This window comes from Melanerpes formicivorus, unplaced genomic scaffold, assembly GCF_026170545.1.
Source record: "Melanerpes formicivorus ecotype bairdi unplaced genomic scaffold, bMelFor1.0.p_v2 SCAF_83, whole genome shotgun sequence".
Lineage (NCBI taxonomy): Eukaryota > Metazoa > Chordata > Aves > Piciformes > Picidae > Melanerpes > Melanerpes formicivorus.
Window position 1 is genome coordinate 2,289,472 of NW_027142435.1, and position 21,069 is coordinate 2,310,540.

Below are 21,069 nucleotides of genomic sequence, written 5' to 3' on the forward strand. Positions count from 1 at the left end.
TGCTCAAGACCTCATCCAGCCTGGCCTTGAACTCCTCCAGGCAGGAGGCAGCCACAGCCTCCCTGGGCAGCCTGTGCCAGTGGCTCCCCAGCCTCTCTGCAGAGGATTTCTTCCTGATATATTATATATTAGATTAATATCTAATAGATATCTAATAGGTAGCTATCTAATAGATAGATCTAATAGGTATCTATCTAATAGATATCTATCTAATAGATAGATCTAATAGGTATCTAATAGATATCTATCTAATAAATAGATCTAATAGGTATCTAATAGATAGATCTAATAGATCTAATAGGTATCTAATAGATATCTATCTAATAAATATATCTAAGGTATCTAATAGATATCTATCTAATAGATCTAATAGGTATCTAATAGATCTAATAGGTATCTAATAGCTATCTATCTAATAAATAGATCTAACAGGTATCTAATAGATAGATCTAATAGATCTAATAGGTATCTAATAGATATCTATCTAATAAATATATCTAAGGTATCTAATAGATATCTATCTAATAGATAGATCTAATAGGTATCTAATAGATATCTATCTATTAGATAGATCTAATAGGTAGCTATCTAATAGATATCTATCTAATAAATAGATCTAAGGTATCTAATAGATATCTATCTAATAAATAGATCTAATAGGTATCTAATAGATATCTATCTAATAGCTAGATCTAATAGGTAGCTATCTATCTACCAGATGTATCTAATAGGTATCTAATAGGTACATTCTAATAGCTATATCTAACAGGTATCTATCTAATACCTATCAAGTAGATCCAATAGGCACATGGACAAGAAGAGGTAACAAGGACAAGAAGAGCTATTATGAAGGAAGAGTTTCTCTACTGCAGGCACTGGAACAGGAGATGTTGGGTAGAAGGTTGGACTTGATGACCTCAGAGGCCTTTTGCAAGCTTAATCACTCCATGATCTACGCCTTCAGCTGTGGGAACTCCAGATAACCCCTCCGAGGAAGGATGCAGTGGGAACAGAGAAAGGATCAAGTCAAGTGGGCCTTTAAAGAGAGGCTACTCCAGGAAATCAGCCCTGCTGTGTGCTCCTAAAAACTTCCTTCCCCCCTCTCTGTCTGTCAGTTCCTGCAAGCCAAGAGGGATTCAGGGCTGAGAGCTGGCCAGGGACCCTCTCAGGTCCTTTCTCACTCCCACAGAGCAGCCAAAGCTCTTTGACTTCCCAAGGCCAAGCTCCTCCCTGTGCTGGGAGCCATCAGCCAGCTGTGCACTGCAGCAGGGCTGTCACGTGCAGGGCTGATGTGCTCATGGATTTAAACTGATGTCACCCAAAGGCTTTGTCCTTGTTGTTATCCCCTCCTCCTCCTCCTCCTGCTCCCTGCAAGTCACACTGCCACGAAAAACCAGTTCTTGGCTACAGCCTCCCTGGAGAAGAGCTCTGGAAACTGCCCTGTGGAGGCCTGGCTCCGTCAGCTGCCCACATCATGGCTCTTCAGCTGAGGAGCAGGGGAGAGCTTTTCCCTGTGTGTAAATTCACCTCAGAAAGCAAGAATGTAACGTCACAGACTGGGATCCAAGACACTTGGGCTCTGCTTGCCCCTTCACTGTCACCCTGGCAGGGAGGAAGGCTACAAGCCTCCTGAAGAGCCCTCAAGTACTGTTGGGTGATGTTTTCACTACAAGAAAGACATTGAGGGGTTGGAGCAGGTCCAGAGAAGGGCAACAAAGCTGGGGAAGGGTCTGGAGAAGAGGGCTGGGGAGGAGCAGCTGAACTGGGAACTGGGGGTGGTCAGCCTGGGGACAAGGAGGCTGAGGGAGACCTTCTGGCTCTTTACAGCTCTCTGAGAGGAGGCTGGAGCCAGCTGGGGGTTGGTCTCTTCTCTGAAGGACAAAGCAACAGGACAAGAAGAGATGGCCTCAAATGGCACCAGGGGAGGTTTAGGTTGGGTATTAGAAGAAAGTTCTTCACTGGAAGGGTTGTCAAGGCCTGGCAGAGGCTGCCCAGGGAGGAGGCTGAATCCCCATCCCTGGAGGGGTTTCAGAGCTGTGGTGCTGAGGGCCATGGCTTAGCCCCAGCCGTGGCAGCGTGAGAGAAGGATCGGAGTCGATGACCTCGGAGGCCCCTTCCAACCCAAACCATCCTTCCATTCCGTGCCTGAGAAGCTCACACAAGCCTTCCACAGCCTCCAGAGGGGCAGCTGGGGAACCTGGCAGCGGCAGAGTGCCGGGGGGAGCCGGCCCCAGGGGCCACTCACCGAAGTTGGAGTCGTCTCCCAGCTCCTTGCCGTAGCGGATCATGCTCTCCCCCAGCAGCCCTTCCGACTGGGGGTAGCCAGGGTTCTTCACCTGCCCACGGATCTTTGACATGGTGTTGAGCATGCTGAGCTTGGCCCTGGAAGCTGGCACACAAACAGCCACAGCCGTGTTTGCAATCACTTGGCACTTGCCAGCAGCTCCTGGCCGCTGCCAGCTTCATTCTTTCCTCTTCCCCGCCCCCACCTCCTCCCCCTGCCTTTTCCCTCCCCTCAAGCTACACCCAAAGCCAAGAAGTCCCTTTTGTCTTCAGCCACCAGAAATGTTTGCTCTGAAAAGTGAAGTTTCTTTTCCAAGGCAGCAAGCAGAAAATAGTTTCCCCCCCTCCCCCTCCCAGCTTCACCAGTGAAGGCCAAAAGGAGTTTCCTCAGCCCTCCCCTAGGCCTGGAGTGCTCTCTCGCTGAGCTGGCTGGAAGTGTGCAGAACAGAAGGCTCCACTACAAAGCCAGCCACCAACTCCCAGCACAGAGATGCCACTTTTTCCCTGCACATCCCAGGAAAAACAGGTCCACCCCAGGGCTTCTCAGGGTCCCAGCTGAAGGCTGTGTCTGTCCTTTCCCCATCCAGCAGCCCCAGCAGCAGCCTACAGCCCAGGGAGACAGCGCAGGGCTGAAGGGGGATCTGGAGCCTCAGCTGATCTCCAATAGCTCCAAGCCTAAAAGGTTCTCTCTGATGCCTCTCTGCCCACCCTGAGCCTTTCCCTGGAAAACTGGGGGCAGTAGGAAAGAGACAGGAGAGCTGCAGGCACTCACCTGGGTTGGGCTGGAGGTACTCTATTGTTCTGGTCAAGACTTCTGTAACTGCCTTGCTGGTCAGGTCCACTTTCTGTAGGGGAGACAAGGTGAGCCAGCAGCAGTGAGACCAGCTCAGGGCTGCAGCAAGGGCACAGAGGAGCTGGATAGACACTCTGAGAGGTCTCCCTTGTCCCCTTACTCACCTTTTCCATTTCCTTGAAGTCATCATCAAGCTTGGTCCCTTCAGCCCCTCCAACCTTCTCGCTGACCAGCTGCAGAGAAAAGAAGGGAGGAGGAATCAGGCATGCTGCTAACTGCCTCAATCATAGCACTGTTAGGGTTGGAAGGGACCCCAGGGATGCTCCTCATGCAGCAAGTCCTTGGGAAAGAAAGGGAAGGGAGGTAGATCCAGACAGCATCTGCAAGAGAAAGGAGGTGGCAGGAACAGCCCCCAGCTGCAGCTCTGCCAACCCTGCCCTGCTCCAGATCCAAGCATCTCCTCCCCTCCCAAAACAGAGCTCAGTCAGGATGTTCCTCACCCAGCAGAAGCTCCACAGCTCCTTCAGTCACACCCCACAGCTCCCACAGCTCCAAGGCCTGCTGGAAAAGCGAGCAGCAGAGTCGTCTCTCGACTCCATTTTGAGCCAAGGCTTTGGTTTCACACACAGCAAAATGAAAGCAAACAGGGAATGAGCTGGGAATAAACAGGGAATGAGCACACTCTGCTCACAGCAGCCAGCACCAGAACGAGCCTGGAGAGGGCAGAGACTCCCCACAGCCTTCCACCATGGCTCCTCAGGGGGAAAAGCTGGAGAAAAGCAGGAGCTGGGGCACAAGGGTTTGAAAGCAGAGGAGAAAGAGCTCTGCAGGGGCCAGGGGCCAGTTTGAAATCCATTCAGCAAAGCAGCTCTGAGGCCTTTCCTAAGAGGAGTGAAGAGGGAGATGTCTGACAAGCTGCAGCCAGGGGGCTGCTTTGGGCTGCCTGAGCTGGCATGGGGGAGATTGAGACTATAGATGAGGAAGAAATTCTTTCCAGTGAGGGCAGGGAGACCCTGGCACAGGCTGCCCAGGGAGGCTGTGGCTGATCCCTCCCTGGAGGTGTCCCAGGCCAGGCTGGATGAGGCCTTGAGCAGCCTGGGCTGGTGGAGGTGTCCCTGCCCATGGCAGGGGGCTGGAGCTGGATGATCTTGAAGGTCCCTTCCAACCCAACCCAACCCAACCCAAGCCAAGCCAGCCCATTCTCTGAATCTCTGAAAGAGGCAGCTCCTGAAGCATGCAGGCTGTACAAACTGGCCCCAGTCAGTGCTTATCTTGCCCCAAAGTGGTCAACAAAGAGAGATCAAAAGCAGCCCAGGCTCCAAGCCTGCCGCGAGGCACCGCCAGGACTTCTGCTGTTTGTACTCCAAGCTCCAGCTCTGGAGGAACAATCCAGGGTTGTTTACTTCAACATCAAATACTTGATTTTTATCAAGTCCCTCTTCCTCTCCCATGGGGACTCAACGTGGTCCCTTTAGGAGGAAGGAGCAGAGAAGCCTTCAGATCACCATCCACCTTCAAAGGCGCTCTGGGGACACCACGGCGGCAGCCACGCTTCTGGTCACCTCTTCTGGGGGTCAGCAGAGGCCCCAAGGTGCCAGAGCAAGAGGGATTGCTGTGCTTCACCCTTGGCTTCCAGCCACTGGGGGAAAGGAGAGGGCTGCTGCTCCCCTGGCTCACCCAGCCCAGCTCTGGATTCCATTCCTCTGCTTAACCCACAGATAAGATCTTTACAGCAGAGGGATGCCAGGATGGCTCAAGCCCTGCACCCTGCCAGGCCATGCCCAGGGAGCACACAGAAGAGCCTCATAAAGGGACAACATCACCCCACAGCTGCCTACAGGTGAGCAACCAACCCCAGTGGGATCTCTTCTGGACACCTGCTCCACAGCTGGAGTGCCAGAACACAGGCTGGCCAGCCAGCTCCGAGCTGGGGAGGTGCCCATTCCTCTCCAGACACACCGAATCTAGAGCAAGCCCTCCCAGAGGCAGTTGCTCAACCTGCCAGGGCAAGCTCAGCAGAGCAAAGCTCGCTCCCAGCTGCCACCACCTGGCCCCTGCAAGCAGGAAGGGGCAGGGACACCGAGGTTGCTCCTCCAGAACCCTCCTTCATTTCTTAATGCACCCGGGAAGGCAGCAATTATGCCAAGCAATTCCAGCCCCACTCTTCCTCTCCACCCAGCCAGGGATTTGCAGCCCCCCCAAAAGCTGCAGGCAAGGCCTCTGGCAGGGACTGGGGGAGGAGGAGGGACCAAAGGCATTGAGCACCGCAGTGATTTAGGAGGCTTAACACCCGCCCCTAGACGGGAAGGAGGAGAAAACCCTCACTTGCAGACTAATTTAATCCTCCTTTTGACATCCAAGGAATGCTGCTGGTGCCCTGCTGGGCTGGAAGAATAAGACTGAGGTTCTCCCATTGCTGCCTCTAATTAAACTGGGAGGCTTCATCACGGGAGGGAAGGAGGAGGGAACTGTGTGCCATCTGCAGTGGCTCCATCCCTATCCCCATGCCCCCAGATCTGTCAGGTGGGGAGAGAAGTCAATGCAGCCAGGAGGAGGAGGTGGCAGCAGGTCCTTGTTTAACCTGGAGCTTCCCTGGGAGCCAAGCTTCCCAGTGCCACATCCTGCACCTCCCCACGGAGCCTGGCAGGCAGCAGCTGCCTCTCTCTAAGGAAGCTCACCCTTGGCTGGCAGGATGGGAGAGGAAGCAACCATCCACACACTGCCTGCAGCCTCCAGCTCAGCTCAAGGGAGCTGGAAGGATGGTTTGGGTTGGAAGGGACCTCCCAGGTCCTCGACTCTGATCCTTCTCTCACGCTGCCCAAGCTGGGGCTGAACCACAGCCCTCAGCACCACAGCTCTGAAACCCCTCCAGGGATGGGGACTCAGCCTCCCCCCCGGGCAGCCTCTGCCAGGCCTGGTCAACCCTTCCAGTGAGGAAGTTTCTTCTAATGTCCAACCTAAACCTCCCCTGGTGCAACTGGAGGCCTGTTGCTTCCTCCTTCAGAGAAGAGCCCAACCCCCAGCTGGCTCCAGCCTCCTCTCAGGGAGCTGTGAGAGCCAGAAGGTCTCCCCCCAGCCTCCTCTTCTCCAGGCTGACCACCCCCAGCTGCTCCTCCCCAGCCCTGCTCTCCAGACCCTTCCCCAGCTCTGTTGTCCTTCTCTGGACCTGCTCCAGCTCCTCAATGTCCTTGCAGTGAGAAGCCCAAAGCTGAACCCAGCACTCAAGCTGTGGCCTCAGCAGTGCTGGGTACAGGGGGACAATCCCTCCTCAGTCCTTCTCTGCCAGCCCTGCTAGGCAGGACACACAGGAGAAGGTGAAACCTGCAGCAGCTCAGGGGAGGGAGCAGGGCACAGTGACAGGGCAGGAGTCCTCAGCTCCACTTCAGCCACACAGCAACCAAATGTTTCCTAGAACAAATATTAGCAGAAGCTGATGTGGTTGAGTGGCACAGCCCAGAACTGCTTCCAAAGGGGAGGGCTCTGGAGCTGGCCTCTCAGCCAGGCCATGCTGCAGGGCTGAGAGCAGAAGGTGCAGGCAAACTCCAGCAGAGGAGCCAGGAATCCATCCCTGCCTTCCCACCCCTGCCTAATTAAAAGGCTGCTGGCAGCTCAATCATGCCCTAGATAGCTCCAACCTGAGATCAGAGAGGAGGGAGGTGAATCTAATCCCAGGGCTCCTGCTCTGTGCTGGGGTGTGGTGGCTCCCACCTCAGCAAGCATCACCCAGAGGTCAGATCCAGACCACAGAATGACAGGGAGTGGATCTCTGGAGCTCATTTAGTCCAACCTCCCTGCAAGGGCAGGCTCACCTAGAGCAGGCTGCACAGAGCAGGGAGCACTTCAGCTGCAGGAGAGCTGCCTCAGAAGGATGAGGCTCTGTCAGGGGATAGAAGGAGAGGAAATGGCCTCAAACTGTGCCAGGGGAGGGTTAGGATGGACATGAGGAAAAATGTTTGCTGCAGGAGTGGTCAGGGCTTGGCACAGGCTGCCCAGGGAGGTGGTGGAGTCCCCATCCCTGGAGGTGCTCAGGAAACCTCTGGCCATGGCAGCTGGGGCCATGGTTTGGAGCCCATGGTGGGGCTGGGTCAGTGCTTAGGACTCGATGACCTTAGAGGTCTCTTCCAACCCAACCAACTCCATGATTTTATGAGACATGGCCACTTCCTGCTCCCCAGCAGGCTGCTCCTGCCCATGCTTTGCAGTTTCTGCTGCTTCACTTCTCCAGGGGGTGCCCTGGTGGGGGGTTTCCAGCCCTGCCCTCCCCAGGGCCGTGGGAATGAGAAGGATCCCAACCCCCCCTGGCCGCTGCGAGCCCACCGGAGGGCTGCTGCCCGGGGGAAGAAGCCCTTGGGAAATGAAAGCCTCATTGTCTGACCTAACCACTGCAGCAGGAGGCTGGCTAGAGGGAGAGGCAGCAATGGTATGTGTGTACACAGGGGGGGCACAGAGGGTGGTGGAGAGGGCCTCTTTTAGAGCTGGGAGTGGGAGAGAAACAAGGGAGGGCTGCGTGGCTGCTCCCAGCTCCAGCTCCCGGCACAGTCATCCCTGCAGCTCTCCTCAACCTCCACCATTCCTCCCCAGAATGGTTTGGGTGGGAAGGGAGCTTCCAGATCACTCAGCTCCATGGACATGGACAGGGAGACCTGCCACTAGTCCAGGTTGCTCAAGGCCTCACCCAAGGATGAGAATCTATCAGGTGACAGCCTCATAGCCTCCACAGGGCTCTCCCCAGGAGCTCCCTTGTCTCCCTTGAACTGGGGAGCCCCAGACTAGACACAGCTCCCTGCCAAACAGCTCCCAGGGCCGTTCTGACTCTAGATTCCAGCCTCAGCCTCCCCCTGGCCTTTCTCTCCCTGACATTTGGTGTGCTGAGGGCCTCCCGGGCAGCGCCTCGGCGGGGTCCGGGCAGCGGCGCTGGCCGCTCGGAGCTGCTGCGCTGCCTGCGGCCACGTGCGCCAGCAAAACGTGGCCACAAACCAAGGCAGCCTCCCACCCACCCCCTCACCATCTGAGATGGGGAGCTAGCTGCTCTCTCCACCCAAGGCTGGAGGAGTTGCCTTGATCTGGAGCAGGAAGGTCAGCCCAGAACAATGAGGAGCTCCTTCCCCCGGCTCTCGGCGAGGCAGAAAGCTTTCCGAGTGAGCCGAGGCTGGCATCTGCCCACAGAGGAGCAGCACAGAGAGAGCTGCTGCATGCAAGGGCAGCTTTCTAGGCAGCCTCCTCTCAGATCACCTCCTCAAAGCACTGTGGAGTGACTCATCTGCATCCAGCAGCCAGGCTGAGGAATTAGGGCAGCCTGGATTAAAAAAGCAAAGGAACTTAAGCAGCAGGCAGCAGGTCAGGCTCAGAGCTCTGGCCAGGGAAGGGCAGCTCCCTTCTGCTCCAGCTCAGCTGCAGGAGAAGCTTCTTTGGTGGGAGGCTGCTGGAGCCCTGCAGCAGGCTGCCCAGAGAGGTTGTGGAGTCTCCTTCTCTGCAGAGCTTCCAACCCCCCCTGGGCATTGTGCTGCTGGGCAAACTGCTGTGGGAGCCCTGCTGGAGCAGGGGGCTGGACTGGGTGATCTCTGGAGGTCCTTTCCACCCCCCAGCACGCTGGGATTTGGTGTGATGCACAAAGACTGCCTGTCCTTTCCCTTGTATTCCATGAGAGGGTGGCTGTGATGCTCTGTGCTCATCCCCATGCTCTCCAAGCTAACCCTTCCAGCAGAAGAGTGGCTGCCTCCCTCCCTGAGCAGAGGCTGGCAGCTCAGCTTGCCCTGGCTGACACCAAAACCACCCAGAGGCTGCCCAACAAGCAGACTCACAGATGGCACTGGGTTGGAAGGGTCCCTCAAAGCTCATCTTGTCCAACCCCCTTGCATTCAGCAGGGACACCTCCAACTGGAGCAGGCTGCCCAGGACCACATCCAGCCTGAGCTTGGATGGAGCCTCAACCCCCTCCCTGGGCAAGCTGTCCCAGTGTCTCACCACTCTCACTGTGAAGAACTTCTTCCTCCTGCCACCTCAGAGAAGCAAAGTTTGAGGTCTGAAGAGGCAGGGAGACACCTGAACTGCTCTTGCTGCAGGGGAGGAGGCACCTCCCCACAGCCACTTGCACCAGAACTCTTCTCTGCTATTACTCATTTCATGCAAGCTCTGCACCAAGTGACACCAGCTCCAGCTGGGGGGGGAAGGGAAAACCACCACCAAACCAAACAACATCAAAACTGGGTCAGGTTAACAGGGAAAAGACAAAAGCAGGTAAGAAAACAGCAGCAGCTCTCCTCTCCTCTCCCTCTCCTCCCCCCCCCAACAATGGCCTTCCCCTCACCCACTTGCAGTGACTGCAGCAATCCAGAGGAAGTTCACTAAACCAAGGGGAAATGTGGAATATTTGCCTTGCCTCCAGATTTCCTGCCCAGCTTCCCTACCTCCTATCTGGGAAGAGCCTCAGTGAACCACAGCCTGACTTCTGCACAGCTGCTGAGCCATCGCTCCTCAGCAGCTCCACCCGACCGCTGCAGACCCAGGGGGGAAAGCTGAGCCCAGCTGGGGCTGGGAGCTGCTCACAGGATGGGATGGAGGCAGTGCAAAGCACCAGAGCAGAGGCTGAGGGAGCTGAGCCTGCAGAAGAGCAGCCCCAGAGGGGAGCTGAGCAATGCTCAGCAGGAGCTAAAGGAGCTGTGAGGGGCAAGAGGCCAGGGCCAGGCTCTTGGCAGTGGTGCCCAGGGACAGGGCAAGGGGCACAAAGTGGTACCCAGGAGGTTCCACCTGAACAGGAGAAACTCCTTTGGTGTGAGGCTGCTGGAGGCCTGGGGCAGGCTGCCTGCCCAGAGAGGTTGTGGAGTCTCCTTCTCTGCAGCCCTTCCAACCCCCCCTGGGCATTGTGCTGCTGGGCAGGGTGCTGTGGGTGCCCTGCTGGAGCAGGGGGGTTGGGCTGGGTGATCTCTAAAGGTCCCTTCCAACCCCTCCATGCTGGGATCCTGCTCCCCAGGTGAAAAAACACCACCCCAGGGTGCATGGCACCAACTGGCACCACCCAGAGAAAAAGCCTAGAGACTACCCCAAAGCTGGGAAGGAGGCAGAAGAACCTCTGGACCTGCAGCATCAGAAGCCCAAGCCAGGCTGCTGGGACACAGAGGGCAATCACCTGCAGAGCTGAGTCACAGCTGCCTTGGGTTTTGGGTGGCAGACAGCAGTAATGAGTTCAGCAGAGGCAAGGTGAGCTCCCAGACAGGTTTACAGGCAGGAGGGAGATCAAAGCAGGTGCTGAGCCCGGGCAGGAGCTCAAAGGGAAGAAGCAAAAGGCTCTTCCTGGCTGGGAGGGGGCAGAGGGAGCCCCATGCAGAGCACATTTGACACCAACAGCGTTGGCCAAGCAAAAGCTGCAGGCCAGAGCCAGTGACAGCTCAGTGTACACAGAGATCAAAGAGGGGGAGAAAGCCCTGGGAACACTATAAACACACTTCTTCCTCCTTCATTTGAATGCTAGGAAAAGCTTGGTGGCTCTCAGGCCAGGGCAGAGCACACTAAGGCAAAGGAGAGTGGGAAGGGGTGAGCAGACATCCAGAAGACTGCTGGGAGCAAGGTGGCCCTGGGGGTGGGACCAGAGCAGAGTCCTGCTCCTCCAAGAGCCCTGCAGAGGAGCTTCCCCCACAGCCAGGAGCTCTGCCCTGCACCCAGCCCATCCAAGATGCTGCTGGACCTACTTTTGCCTTGCTGCACATCATTTCCCCTTGCTAAGTCTCATCTGGGTGCAGTTTTGGGGCCCTCAAGAGAAGCACTGAGGAGCTGGAGCAGGTCCAGAGCAGGGCAACCAAGCTGGGGAAGGGTCTGGAGAAGAGGGCTGGGGAGGAGCAGCTGAGGGAGCTGGGGGGGTTCAGCCTGGAGAGGAGGAGGCTGAGGGAGACCTCATTGCTCTCTGCAGCTCCCTGAGAGGAGGCTGGAGCCAGGTGGGGATTGGTCTCTTCTCCTTTGTCTCAGGTGACAGAAGGAGAGGCCTCAAATTGTGCCAGGGGAGGGTGAGGTTGGAGAGGAGGAACAATCCCTTTGCTGCCAGAGTGGTCAGGGACTGGCAGAGGCTGCCCAGGGAGGTGGTGGAGTCCCCAGCCCCAGAGGTGATCCAGACCCCTGTGGCCATGGCAGCTGGGGCCAGGGTTTGGTGGCCATGGTGGGGCTGGGCTGCTGCTGGACTGGATGCCCTGGGAGCTCTTTTCACAGAATCACCAAGGCTGGAAGAGACCTCAAAGGTCATCAAGTCCAACCTGTCCCCACAGACCTCCTGACCAGAGCAACTCTGTGACTCCATTGCAGAGCAGTTCAAAGATGCCCTCCAAGCCCTCTGTGCTCATTCCCTTGGCCTTCAAAGCTCCCCCCAGGAGAATCAGGAGCAGCTTTGCTGTCAGGAGAGCTCCTGGCACTCCAGATTCAGCCCTGCCCAGTGCCCCCCAAGAGCTGTTTGCTGCTTCCTGAGTGCTCCACCCCAGAGCTCACACTGAAGGTGAGGAGGGGGCAGAAAAACCTCTCTGGCAACCCCCACCCCACCACCCCAACCCCTTCCCCAGTGGCTTGGCTTTGCACAGAGAGGACTGCTCACCCTTCCCTCTCTCCCTTTTTCACCATGAAGGTGGGCAGAGGAAGTTTAAACACCCTTAAGGCCCTGCCAAGCCCAGAACCAGCTTTGGTCAAGCCAAGGGGGGGATAAATGAGCCTGGAGGGACAAAGCCTGGCCCAAGGAGGAGCTGCAGCCTGGGCTTTGCAGGCTGGAGGATGAATTCTGCAGCAGTTTCTCAATCAGGAAGAGGAGGATTGGGGGGAGGGGAATAAATAATAAAAGGCCTTTTGAGCTTTAATGCTGCAAATTTTATCTTCTGCCTGAAAGAGAGAGAGTGTCCTTTATGGAGAGGCCTTTACCTCCTCTGCAGCAAAGCAATCTCATTAGGGCCACTATCAAGACCTTTATTAATAGCCAGGTATTAGCAGAGAGGGAGACTCTGAGCTCCCCAGGGGCATTACAAGGAGGGGGGAGAGAGAGAAATAATTAAAAAGCTCAATTCTATTAACAAGATCCCAAAAATGAAGCTAATTACAGAGGCCTAGGAGGGCTCCTGGAAGCAAGAGCAGCCTCTTGATGGAGTCTCCATCTGCTTCTCCCTCCAGCTCAGGCCAAATGTGGCCCTTTCCTGTCAACAGGAACCTGCTCCTGACAGCCATGGGAGCAACAGCCACAGGGCTGGGGGGGGCAAAGGGAAGAGGAAGCCTTTGGAACAAAAAACACAGAGAGAGAGAGATTGGTTATTGCTTTGCTGATCACAGGGGGAGGTCAAGAGGGGCTGGAGCCAAGAGGTTGTTGCAGCCAGGCTGGAGGTGGCTGTGAGCAACCTGCTCCAGGGTGAGGGGTCCCTGCCCATGGCAGGGGGGGCTGAGCCTTGAGGTCCCTTCCAGGCCTGACAGTTCTCTGGATCTTGCACTAAGTCACAGAGTGGCTGATGATAAAGAGAAGCTCAGTGGTGCTGCAGGGTCAGCTCTGCACAGAGATGGATCTGCTGCAGGGGGAAGGCTGGGAGGCAGGCATGGACTCATCTGCTCCTGGAGGCAGGAGGCTGGGACACAGCCAGGTCTCCTAAGAGACAGGCTGAGAGTTCAGCTCTTCAGCCTGGAGAAAAGGCTCCAAGGAGACCTTAGAGCTGCCTTCCAGGGCCTGAAGGGGGCTACAGGAGAGCTGGGGAGGGACTTTTGACAAGGGCTGGGAGTGACAGGATGAGGGACAAGGACTTTGAGCTGGCAGGGGGGAGACTGAGACTACAGGTGAGGAAGAAATTCTTTCCAGTGAGGCTGGGGAGAGCCTGGCACAGGCTGCCCAGGGAGGCTGTGGCTGTCCCCTCCCTGGAGGTGTTCCAGGCCAGGCTGGAGGAGGCCTTGAGCAACCTGGGCTGGTGGGAGGTGTCCCCACCCAGGGCAGGGGCTTGGAGCTGGCTGAGCTTCCAACCCAAGCCACCCTCTGGAGCTATCCATCTGTGATCTGCTCCCAGGGGAGAAGGCTGAGACGCAGCCGCGGCAGCGGCGTGGGGGACAGAGCTCAGGAGGGGAGGAGATCTGCAGGCAAAGTCCCCCCTGGTGACAGGAGGAGCCTCCCACATGCTGCAGCTCCAGGTCCCCAACCTCAGAGCTCAAGCTGCTGATTTAATCAGCAGAGTGAAGGAGGTGGAAGGAGCAGAGGCTCAGCCCTCTGCGGCGCAGGGCTGTTACGAAACAGCATCAGCGCCTGGATGCGGCGCTGAGCCTCCACGTGCAGGAGGGCAGCTGGCACCACAAACCCCCAGGCCTCCTGGCCTAGGCACTGCTTTGAGCTCTGGTCCTCTCAGCAGTTTGGCATCTTGCTTGGCAGCACCACAGAGCTGACCATCCTGGAGGGCTCTTCCCACTGAACCATTTTGCTTGGACGCAGCCTCCGAGACCAAGTCCGAGCTGCACCCCGAGACCACCACAAGCACTGAAGCATCCCTGCAGGCTGCAGCAGGCTCAGGGCTTGGAATAAGCCTCTGTGCCCCTCACCACACACAGATCCCCTCCCTGAGGGGCACCAAACCCTCATTTTCATCTTGCTGTTCTCAGTCCTGAGCAGGAGGAGCTGCCCCCACTCCCAGCCATCGGCTGCCAGCCCTCTGGGTTTACCACCCAGGGCTTGGATGGAGCTGTGAGCCCTGGCAGAAGGCACTGGCATATGTGAGGATGGGGGAAGAGAAGGAAGGAGAGGAGAGGAGAGAGCAAAAAATGTGCTAAAGGAATGAATCAGCTTTTCCCAGGCAGCCTGCCTGATCTCATCCCTGGTTTGCTCTTTCCCAGGAGGAAAGTACTGGCAGGGAGAAGAGGGGAGGAAGGATTTCCTTCCACCACATCCAGGAACCATCCCCTTTGGCACCATCCTCTTTCCATAGCTCACCACACAACCTGGGAAGTCAGGGAGTTACAGGAACAGATGACCTGAGAGAGAAAGGCCCCAGGCAGAGGGGCAGCAGCAGCAGGGGGCAGGGGATGACGCTGAGGGCTCCCTACTGCCGCAGGATCCCTGCTCCAGCCCTGAGTCACAGAGCCTCCCTCTGCCCCAGATTCCCCCAGCTGCAGACATGGCAGAAGATTTTCCCTCTTTGACATCAGAGGAGAGAAGGAAAGCAAACAGAGCTGGGGAGGGACAGCTGGAGATTTCCACATCTGCTTTCTGCCTTTGCCTTCCAGGAACTGGAGAGCTCAGTTTTGGGAACCTTGCCCCAAAATCCTTCCCAAGGTCCTCACTGGGGGCTGGAGCAGGTCCAGAGAAGGGCAATAAAGCTGAGGGAGGGTCTGGAGGACAGGGCTGGGGAGGAGCAGCTGAGGGAGCTGGGGGAGTTCAGCCTGGGGAAGAGGAGGCTGAGGGAGAGCTCATTGCTCTCTGCAGCTCCTCCAGAGGAGGCTGCAGTCAGGTGGAGGTTTTGGTCTCTTCTCCCTAGTCTCAGGTGATAGAAGGAGAGGAACTGGCCTCAAATTGTGCCAGGGGAGGGTGAGGTTGGAGATGAGGAAAAATTGCTTTGCTGCCAGAGTGGTCAGGGACTGGCAGAGGCTGCCCAGGGAGGTGGTGGAGTCCCCAGCCCTGGAGGGGTTCCAGCCCCCTGTAGCCATGGCAGCTGGGGCCATGCTTTAGTGACCATGGTGGGGCTGGGCTGCTGCTTGGACTGGATGCTCTGAGAAGGCTTTTCCAGCCCAAACAGTTCCACTGTTCTGTGAGTTCCCATCACTGCTCAAGGCCAAGAGCTGGGAAAGCAATCTCAACCTGGGGGGAAAAAGAAGCCAAGTGAAAGTCAGTGGTGCAGAGCCATGAAGCATCCCCTGGCTGCCACTCCAGGGCAGGCTGAACAGGGCTGAGGAAAGCCAAAACCTGCCCTGGCATGGGGCTGCTCAGCTCAGCTCCAGCAATGATTAACCAGCCACACACCACCCTGCCAGGCCGTTCATCAGTGACCAAGCAGGCAAGGAAAGGAGGAGGAATCCGTGTGGAAATCCCCTGCCTGTGTCCCTCTGAGATGGGGCAGCAGGGCCCTGCCAGCAGCACCTCGGCCAGGAGAGGGAGGAGCTGCAGCCTCCTGCACCAAGAGGTTTGCTGGCAAGCCCCAGGCAGCAGGACAGGGGAGGGGAGACCAGGGAAGGACCTGGGAGTGCTGGGGGACAGTGAGCTCCCCATGAGCCAGCTCAGGAGAGACAGGGAACAGAGTCCAGCAGGGGCTGCAGAGCTGCTGGGGGGCCTGGAGCAGCTCTGGGAGCAGCAAAGGCTGAGAGCCCTGGGGCTGAGAGCCTGCAGCAGAGCAGCCCCAGAGGTGAGCTGAGCAATGCTCAGCAGGAGCTAAAGGAGCTGTGGGGGGCAAGAGGCTGGGGCCAGGCTCTGCTCAGTGGTGCCCAGGGACAGCACAAGGGGCAGGGGGCACAAAGTGGAACCCAGGAGGTTCCATCTGAATAGGAGCAGAAACTCCTTTGGTGTGAGGCTGCTGGAGGCCTGCAGCAGGCTGCCCAGAGAGGTTGTGGAGTCTCCTCCTCTGCAGAGCTTCCAACCCCCCCTGGGCACTGTGCTGCTGGGCAGGCTGCTGTGGGAGCCCTGCTGGAGCAGGGGGTTGGACTGGGTGAGCTCCAGAGGCCCTTTCCAACCTGCAGCCTGCTGGGACTCTGTGACCTGCATCCTCCCTCCCTTTCCCAGCTGCCCCAGGTGGCTCTGCAAGCTCCTGCATCACCAAACCCCCAGCTCCAGCAAAGTGCTCAGGGCTTGATGGTGTCAGAGGAGGACACTGAGTGTGGGCAACTCCCTGCTGGAGGATCCCCAGCTGGGCTGTCACACTGGGCTCCAGCAAATCCAGCTTTGCTGCAGCCTCAGCAGCAGATTAACACTGAAAGCTGAACTGGGGAGGGCTGCAGGGGAGGCTGCAGCTCAGGTTAATATTAATGGAGCTGACAGCAGGCCCTGCCTGACTCCCCAGTCCAAACTCCCAGTCAGATAAGGACCTCAGAGCCCAGCACTGCCAGCTGCCTGCTCCAGGAGTTCCCTGCTCCTCTCCATGGCACCCAGACCTTGCTCTGCTTCGTCATCAAGCATCCACTGCCACAGCAGGGAAGGCAAGGAGTGACCTGCTCCCTGCACCTCTCCCTGCACCTCCTCCTGCTCCCTGCACCTCTCCCTGCACCTCCTCCTGCTCCCTGCACCTCCTCCGGCTCCCTGCACCTCCTCCTGCTCCCTGCACCTCCCCCCTGCACCTCCTCCTGCTCCCTGCACCTCCTCCCTGCACCTCCTCCTGCTCCCTGCACCTCCTCCGGCTCCCTGCACCTCCTCCTGCTCCCTGCACCTCCTCCCTGCACCTCCTCCTGCTCCCTGCACCTCCTCCCTGCACCTCCTCCTGCTCCCTGAACCTCCTCCTGCTCCCTGCACCTCCTCCTCCTCCCTGCACCTCCTCCTGCTCCCTGCACCTCTCCCTGCACCTCCTCCCTGCTCCCTGCACCTCTCCCTGCACCTCCTCCTGCTCCCTGCACCTCTCCCTGCACCTCCTCCCTGCTCCCTGCACCTCTCCCTGCACCTCCTCCCTGCTCCCTGCACCTCTCCCTGCACCTCCTCCCTGCTCCCTGCTCCTCTCCCTGCACCTCCTCCTGCTCCTCTCCCTGCACCTCCTCCCTGCTCCCTGCACCTCTCCCTGCACCTCCTCCTGCTCCCTGCTCCCCTCCCTGCACCTCCTCCTGCTCCCTGCACCTCTCCCTGCACCTCCTCCTGCTCCCTGCACCTCCCCCTGCACCTCCTCCCTGCACCTCCTCCTGCTCCCTGCACCTCCTCCCTGCACCTCCTCCTGCTCCCTGCACCCTGCTGCTGAGGACGCTCCTGGCTTGCCTGCTCTTATGCAAAGCTCACCAGAATAGCTCAAAAGGAACATGTGAGCCCAAAATAGCACCTCAAACCACCCTCAGGTGCCTGCCTCCTCCACTGCTAGCTCTGGATGCTCCCCTGAGCAAAGTCTCAGCCCCACCAGCAAGGACTTCCCCAGGACTTCACCCCTGGATGGGGCAGGCAGCCCTGCTGCCCTCCCAGCTGCTGCCTCTCACCTTCTGGGGCAGCAGCAAAGCCACCACACAGAGCACCCCAGGCCTGCTCCTGGCTCTGCTAACTGCTGGAGGATTGAAGGGAGGTCAGCAGGAAGTGGCAGCAGGAGCCACTGGCCTGGCTCAGCCCTGTTGTGACCCTGCCCAAGGCAGAGGGGTGGAACCAGATGATCTTGCAGGTCCCTTCCCACCCAAACCAGTCTGTGAGTCCATGCTCTGGCAAGCCCAGCCCTGCTGTCACCCTCTGAGCCACAGCTGCCCACAGCAGTCCCCTGCCCTCTTGGGCTGTGGAGCTGTCTCCAGCAAGCTGCTGTGCTGCTTCTCCTGCCTCCACACCGAGCACAAGCCCGGGTAGGGGAGCTCAGCTCTCACAGAGGGAGGGGACATGTTTACCAACACCATATCACAGCACCACTGCCTCCACCCTAGGGCTTGTCCCTTCCAACCAGGCCATGATAAACCTGCTGGTGAGCAGGCAGGGCTCCCACCCCACAGCACCCAGGGACAGACCCACAGCACCCAGGGACAGACCCACAGCACCCAGGGACAGACCCACAGCACCCAGGGACAGGGCAGGTTGTGCAGCCTGCGCTGCCCAGCAGCCCATGGAAGGTTTTGTGGAGGCACAAAGTGGAAGCCAGGAGGTTCCAGCTGAGCAGGAGGAGAAGCTTCTTCGGTGTGAGGCTGCTGGAGGCCTGCAGCAGGCTGCCCAGAGAGGTTGTGGAGCCTGCAGCTCTGCAGAGCTTCCAACCCCCCCTTGGCCACTGTGCTGCTGGGCAAGCTGCTGTGGCTGCCCTGCTGGATGACTCCTGGAGGTCCCTTCCAACCCCTCCCATTCTCTGATAAGTTCCATCTGAACATGAGGCTGCTGCAGGCCTGCAGCAGGCTGCCCAGAGAGAGGCTGTGGAGCCTGCAGCTCTGCAGAGCTCCCAGCCCCCCCTGGCCACTGGGCAGGCTGCTGTGGGTGCCCTGCTGGAGCAGGGGTGGGGAGGTTGCTCTGGGTGAGCTCCAGAGGTCTGTCCCCACCTCCACCAGGCTGGGATGCTGTGCAGCAAAGCTGTTTCTGCATCCCAAGGCTCCTGCAGACTGCTGAGTGGCTGCTGATGGATCAAGGCTGGAGAGTGCCCAGGAGCAGATGGTCTCCTACCTGCAGGCAGGGACCTCCCACCTCGTTGCCAGCTCCCCAGGCCTGCTGCTGGGGCTGCTTCTCCTCCCTCCTTTTGCCAGGCTGCTCTCTGCAGAGCTGCTGTTGGTGAGGCTGTTTCCTTTTTGACAGAACATTTTGCTGGGAACCAGCAGAACCTGTTCTGGATGCACAGACAGAGCCATCTGCAGCTTTTGCCAGCCTGACTTGGCTTTGGGGTTTCTTTTTCCCCCCCTGGGACACTCTCTGGGCTCTGTGTGGTGTGTGGGCGCCTGGCTGCCTCACCCAGGGAAGACAAAGCCCTGCAGGAACCAGACAGCAGAAGCCCACAAGCCAAGATCTGCTCCCTCAGAGGCTCCCACTGCCCCCCTCATGGTGTGGGGAGCCCTGGCAGAGGCAGGGGGGAGCCCAAACCTGCCACTCCAGGTCCTGGCAGCCCCTGGCTCCTGGCTGCATTTTCCTTCAATTAACAACAGCCCTGGAATGAAACTTCACATCTGAGGAAAGATCTTCCACATGTTTGGCTTTGGCAGCAGCTGACAGCTCTGAGGGAGCCAAAAACATAACTAATCCTCCTCTCCTTCAGCCAAGGGAAGGCTGAGGAGGGGAGAGGCAAGGGAAGGTTTTGAGTGTCTCCAGAGATGGGAGACTCCAACACCATGCTGGGCAGCCTGCTCCAGCACCCTTAAATTAGAGCTGCTCCCCAAGCCTGCACTCTGGGCAGGTCACTTCCCCTGGGGCAGCTATTTCCCACCCCCTACAAGCAGCCCAGATGGTTCCTTTAAAGGCAAACCCCACCACCACCACCTATCACAAGTCAAAGCCCCACCAAAGACCAACCATGGCTTGGCCCCCCAAGAGGCTCCCCAACAAAAGGCTTCATCAGGTGGTTTGAAAGCCACAGAATGCATCAGGTGGGGAAGGTTCCCTCCAAGGTCACCCTGCCCAAGCCTCCTGCAGTGAGCCAGGAGGGTTGGACAGGATGATTTTAGGCTTCAGGAACAGGCTAGTCCCAGCTGGTGGAGGAGCTTCCCCCCGCCCCATGACACCAGCAGGGCACATCCACCCCAGCAAAACCCTCCTGGGGCACTCCAGCGCTCAGCTCAGCCTTCTCCTGGGGAAGTTAAACCCCAAAGCTTCCAGGAAGCAGAGGTTTGGGAGCAGGGGGGGGTGGAGGAAGGGCTGGAGGAATCTGGTCCTTGGCTTTGCTGTTCAAGCAAAATGCTTTCCCCTAACCACAGCCAAGAACAGAGGCAAGACACGGAGCAAACCCCCCGGGGGGGTGAGCTGAAGGGCTTGCAGCTTCGTGCCTGGAAAACAAAGCCTGGTGCAAAACCCATCTGAAACTTGGGGAGGGGGCAGAAAGGCAGCGAGTGGAGGCAGGGCAGAGGAGCGCTCCTGAGCCCCAGGCTCGGTCCAAAACCACACTACGACCACCCTGAGGCCCTTTCAGCCACGTTCCCGAGCTGCAGGAAGGGAAACCGAGCCCGGGGAGGGGGGGTGGGAGAAAGTGAAACCCATCCGAAGCGGATTCCTCAGCACAGGAGGAAGAGTCGCAGCCTTCCCAAGCTGCTTCCCAAGGAGCCTCATCATCTTCATCGGAGGGTGCCACACGCTCCCTGCTTCCAGCCCAAGCCACCAGAGATGGAATCAGCTGATGGAAGCAGTTTTTGCTGGGCTACAACTCCCAAATCTGACAAGTTTTTTCCGCCCCCCCCCCCCAGCTCGGCCGTTTCCCGTGGGGGCCGGAGCTCCCTCACCCACCCCCAGAACCCATCCCGCAGCTGCTCGCCAGGAAACGGCAGCTTCCCGAGGCCGGGCTGCAGCTGCTCCCCGGGGTTAACGGGGCCGCTGACCCCCGGTTAGGGCCTCGCAGTCTTCTCGGTCACCACGTCCCAGGGCTCTTCTGCCCAGATCCTGCCCTGCGTGGGCAGCCCAAGGGCGTCCCGGCCGCCGAGGTGCCCGCAGAGCCCGGGGCGGGCGCTGTCCCCTCGCCGGGCTGCGGACGTGGCTGGGCTGCGGGGAAGGCAGGGAGCGGACCCGGACCCGGACCCCGGGCACGGCCGGCACCCGACCCGGACCCCGGGCACGGCCGGCACCCGACCCGGACCCCGGGGCACGGCCGGTACCCGAACCCCGGCACCCGCCGGCTCGCCCCCTCCGGTTTCTCTGCCGGGGTCCCTCCAACAGCCTGGCCCCGGGGGGTACGTGACCGGCACCGGAACGCCTCCGTGCTCCCCCGGAGGACCCCTCCAGGCTCCCCCAAGGGTTGGAGGAGCATCCGAAGGAGCCGCAGCGGGGACCCCACGGCGCCGCGCTCCGCTCCCCGGCCTGCCCCGGCGGGAGGCGACCGCACACCGAGCTCCGGACGGCCACCGGCGGCGGAAAAGCGGCGGAGATTAAGAGGAGAGGAGGGCGCCGCACGGAAGTACGGGACTGGGAGACCGGGGCGGGGGGAGGTTACCGAACCGGAGCACCGGACGCTGGCGACCGGCCACCGGACAGGGGCACCGGCCCACAAGGGATGCCGGGGAGGGTGTACCGGCGGGGATCAGACCCCCAGCGAGCCGGCTGCTGAAGGCAGCGGGGGAGATCACCGAGCAACAGACGGCAGTAACGGAAGCGACGGGGTCCCGGGAGCCTCACCTGGGTGGCCTTGTAGAACTGCTTCTTCAGCCCTGCCACCGACATGGTGCCGGCCGCGGAGGGATGCCGGAGGTGGAGATGGAGGGGTAGGGGCGAGGGGGGGGCGGCGGGACACCTGGGCACG

At 58.8% G+C, this 21,069-nt stretch overlaps 1 protein-coding gene across 2 annotated transcripts in view; it reads right to left on the reverse strand.

Annotated features, from left to right (window-relative positions):
- SH3GL1 (SH3 domain containing GRB2 like 1, endophilin A2) overlaps positions 1-21,056 on the reverse strand; it is a 31,115-nt gene extending 10,059 nt beyond the window's left edge. For both annotated transcript variants that reach the window (XM_068165036.1, XM_068165035.1), the window contains exons 1-4: positions 20,946-21,056; positions 3,241-3,309; positions 3,056-3,128; positions 2,246-2,389 (exon numbers count right to left, since the gene is read on the reverse strand). In XM_068165036.1, coding sequence (XP_068021137.1) covers positions 2,246-2,389; positions 3,056-3,128; positions 3,241-3,309; positions 20,946-20,990 — 331 coding nt within the window. In that variant the 5' untranslated portion in view covers positions 20,991-21,056. The remainder of the gene's footprint in view (positions 1-2,245; positions 2,390-3,055; positions 3,129-3,240; positions 3,310-20,945) is intronic.
- Between the last annotated feature and the right edge of the window lie 13 nt (positions 21,057-21,069).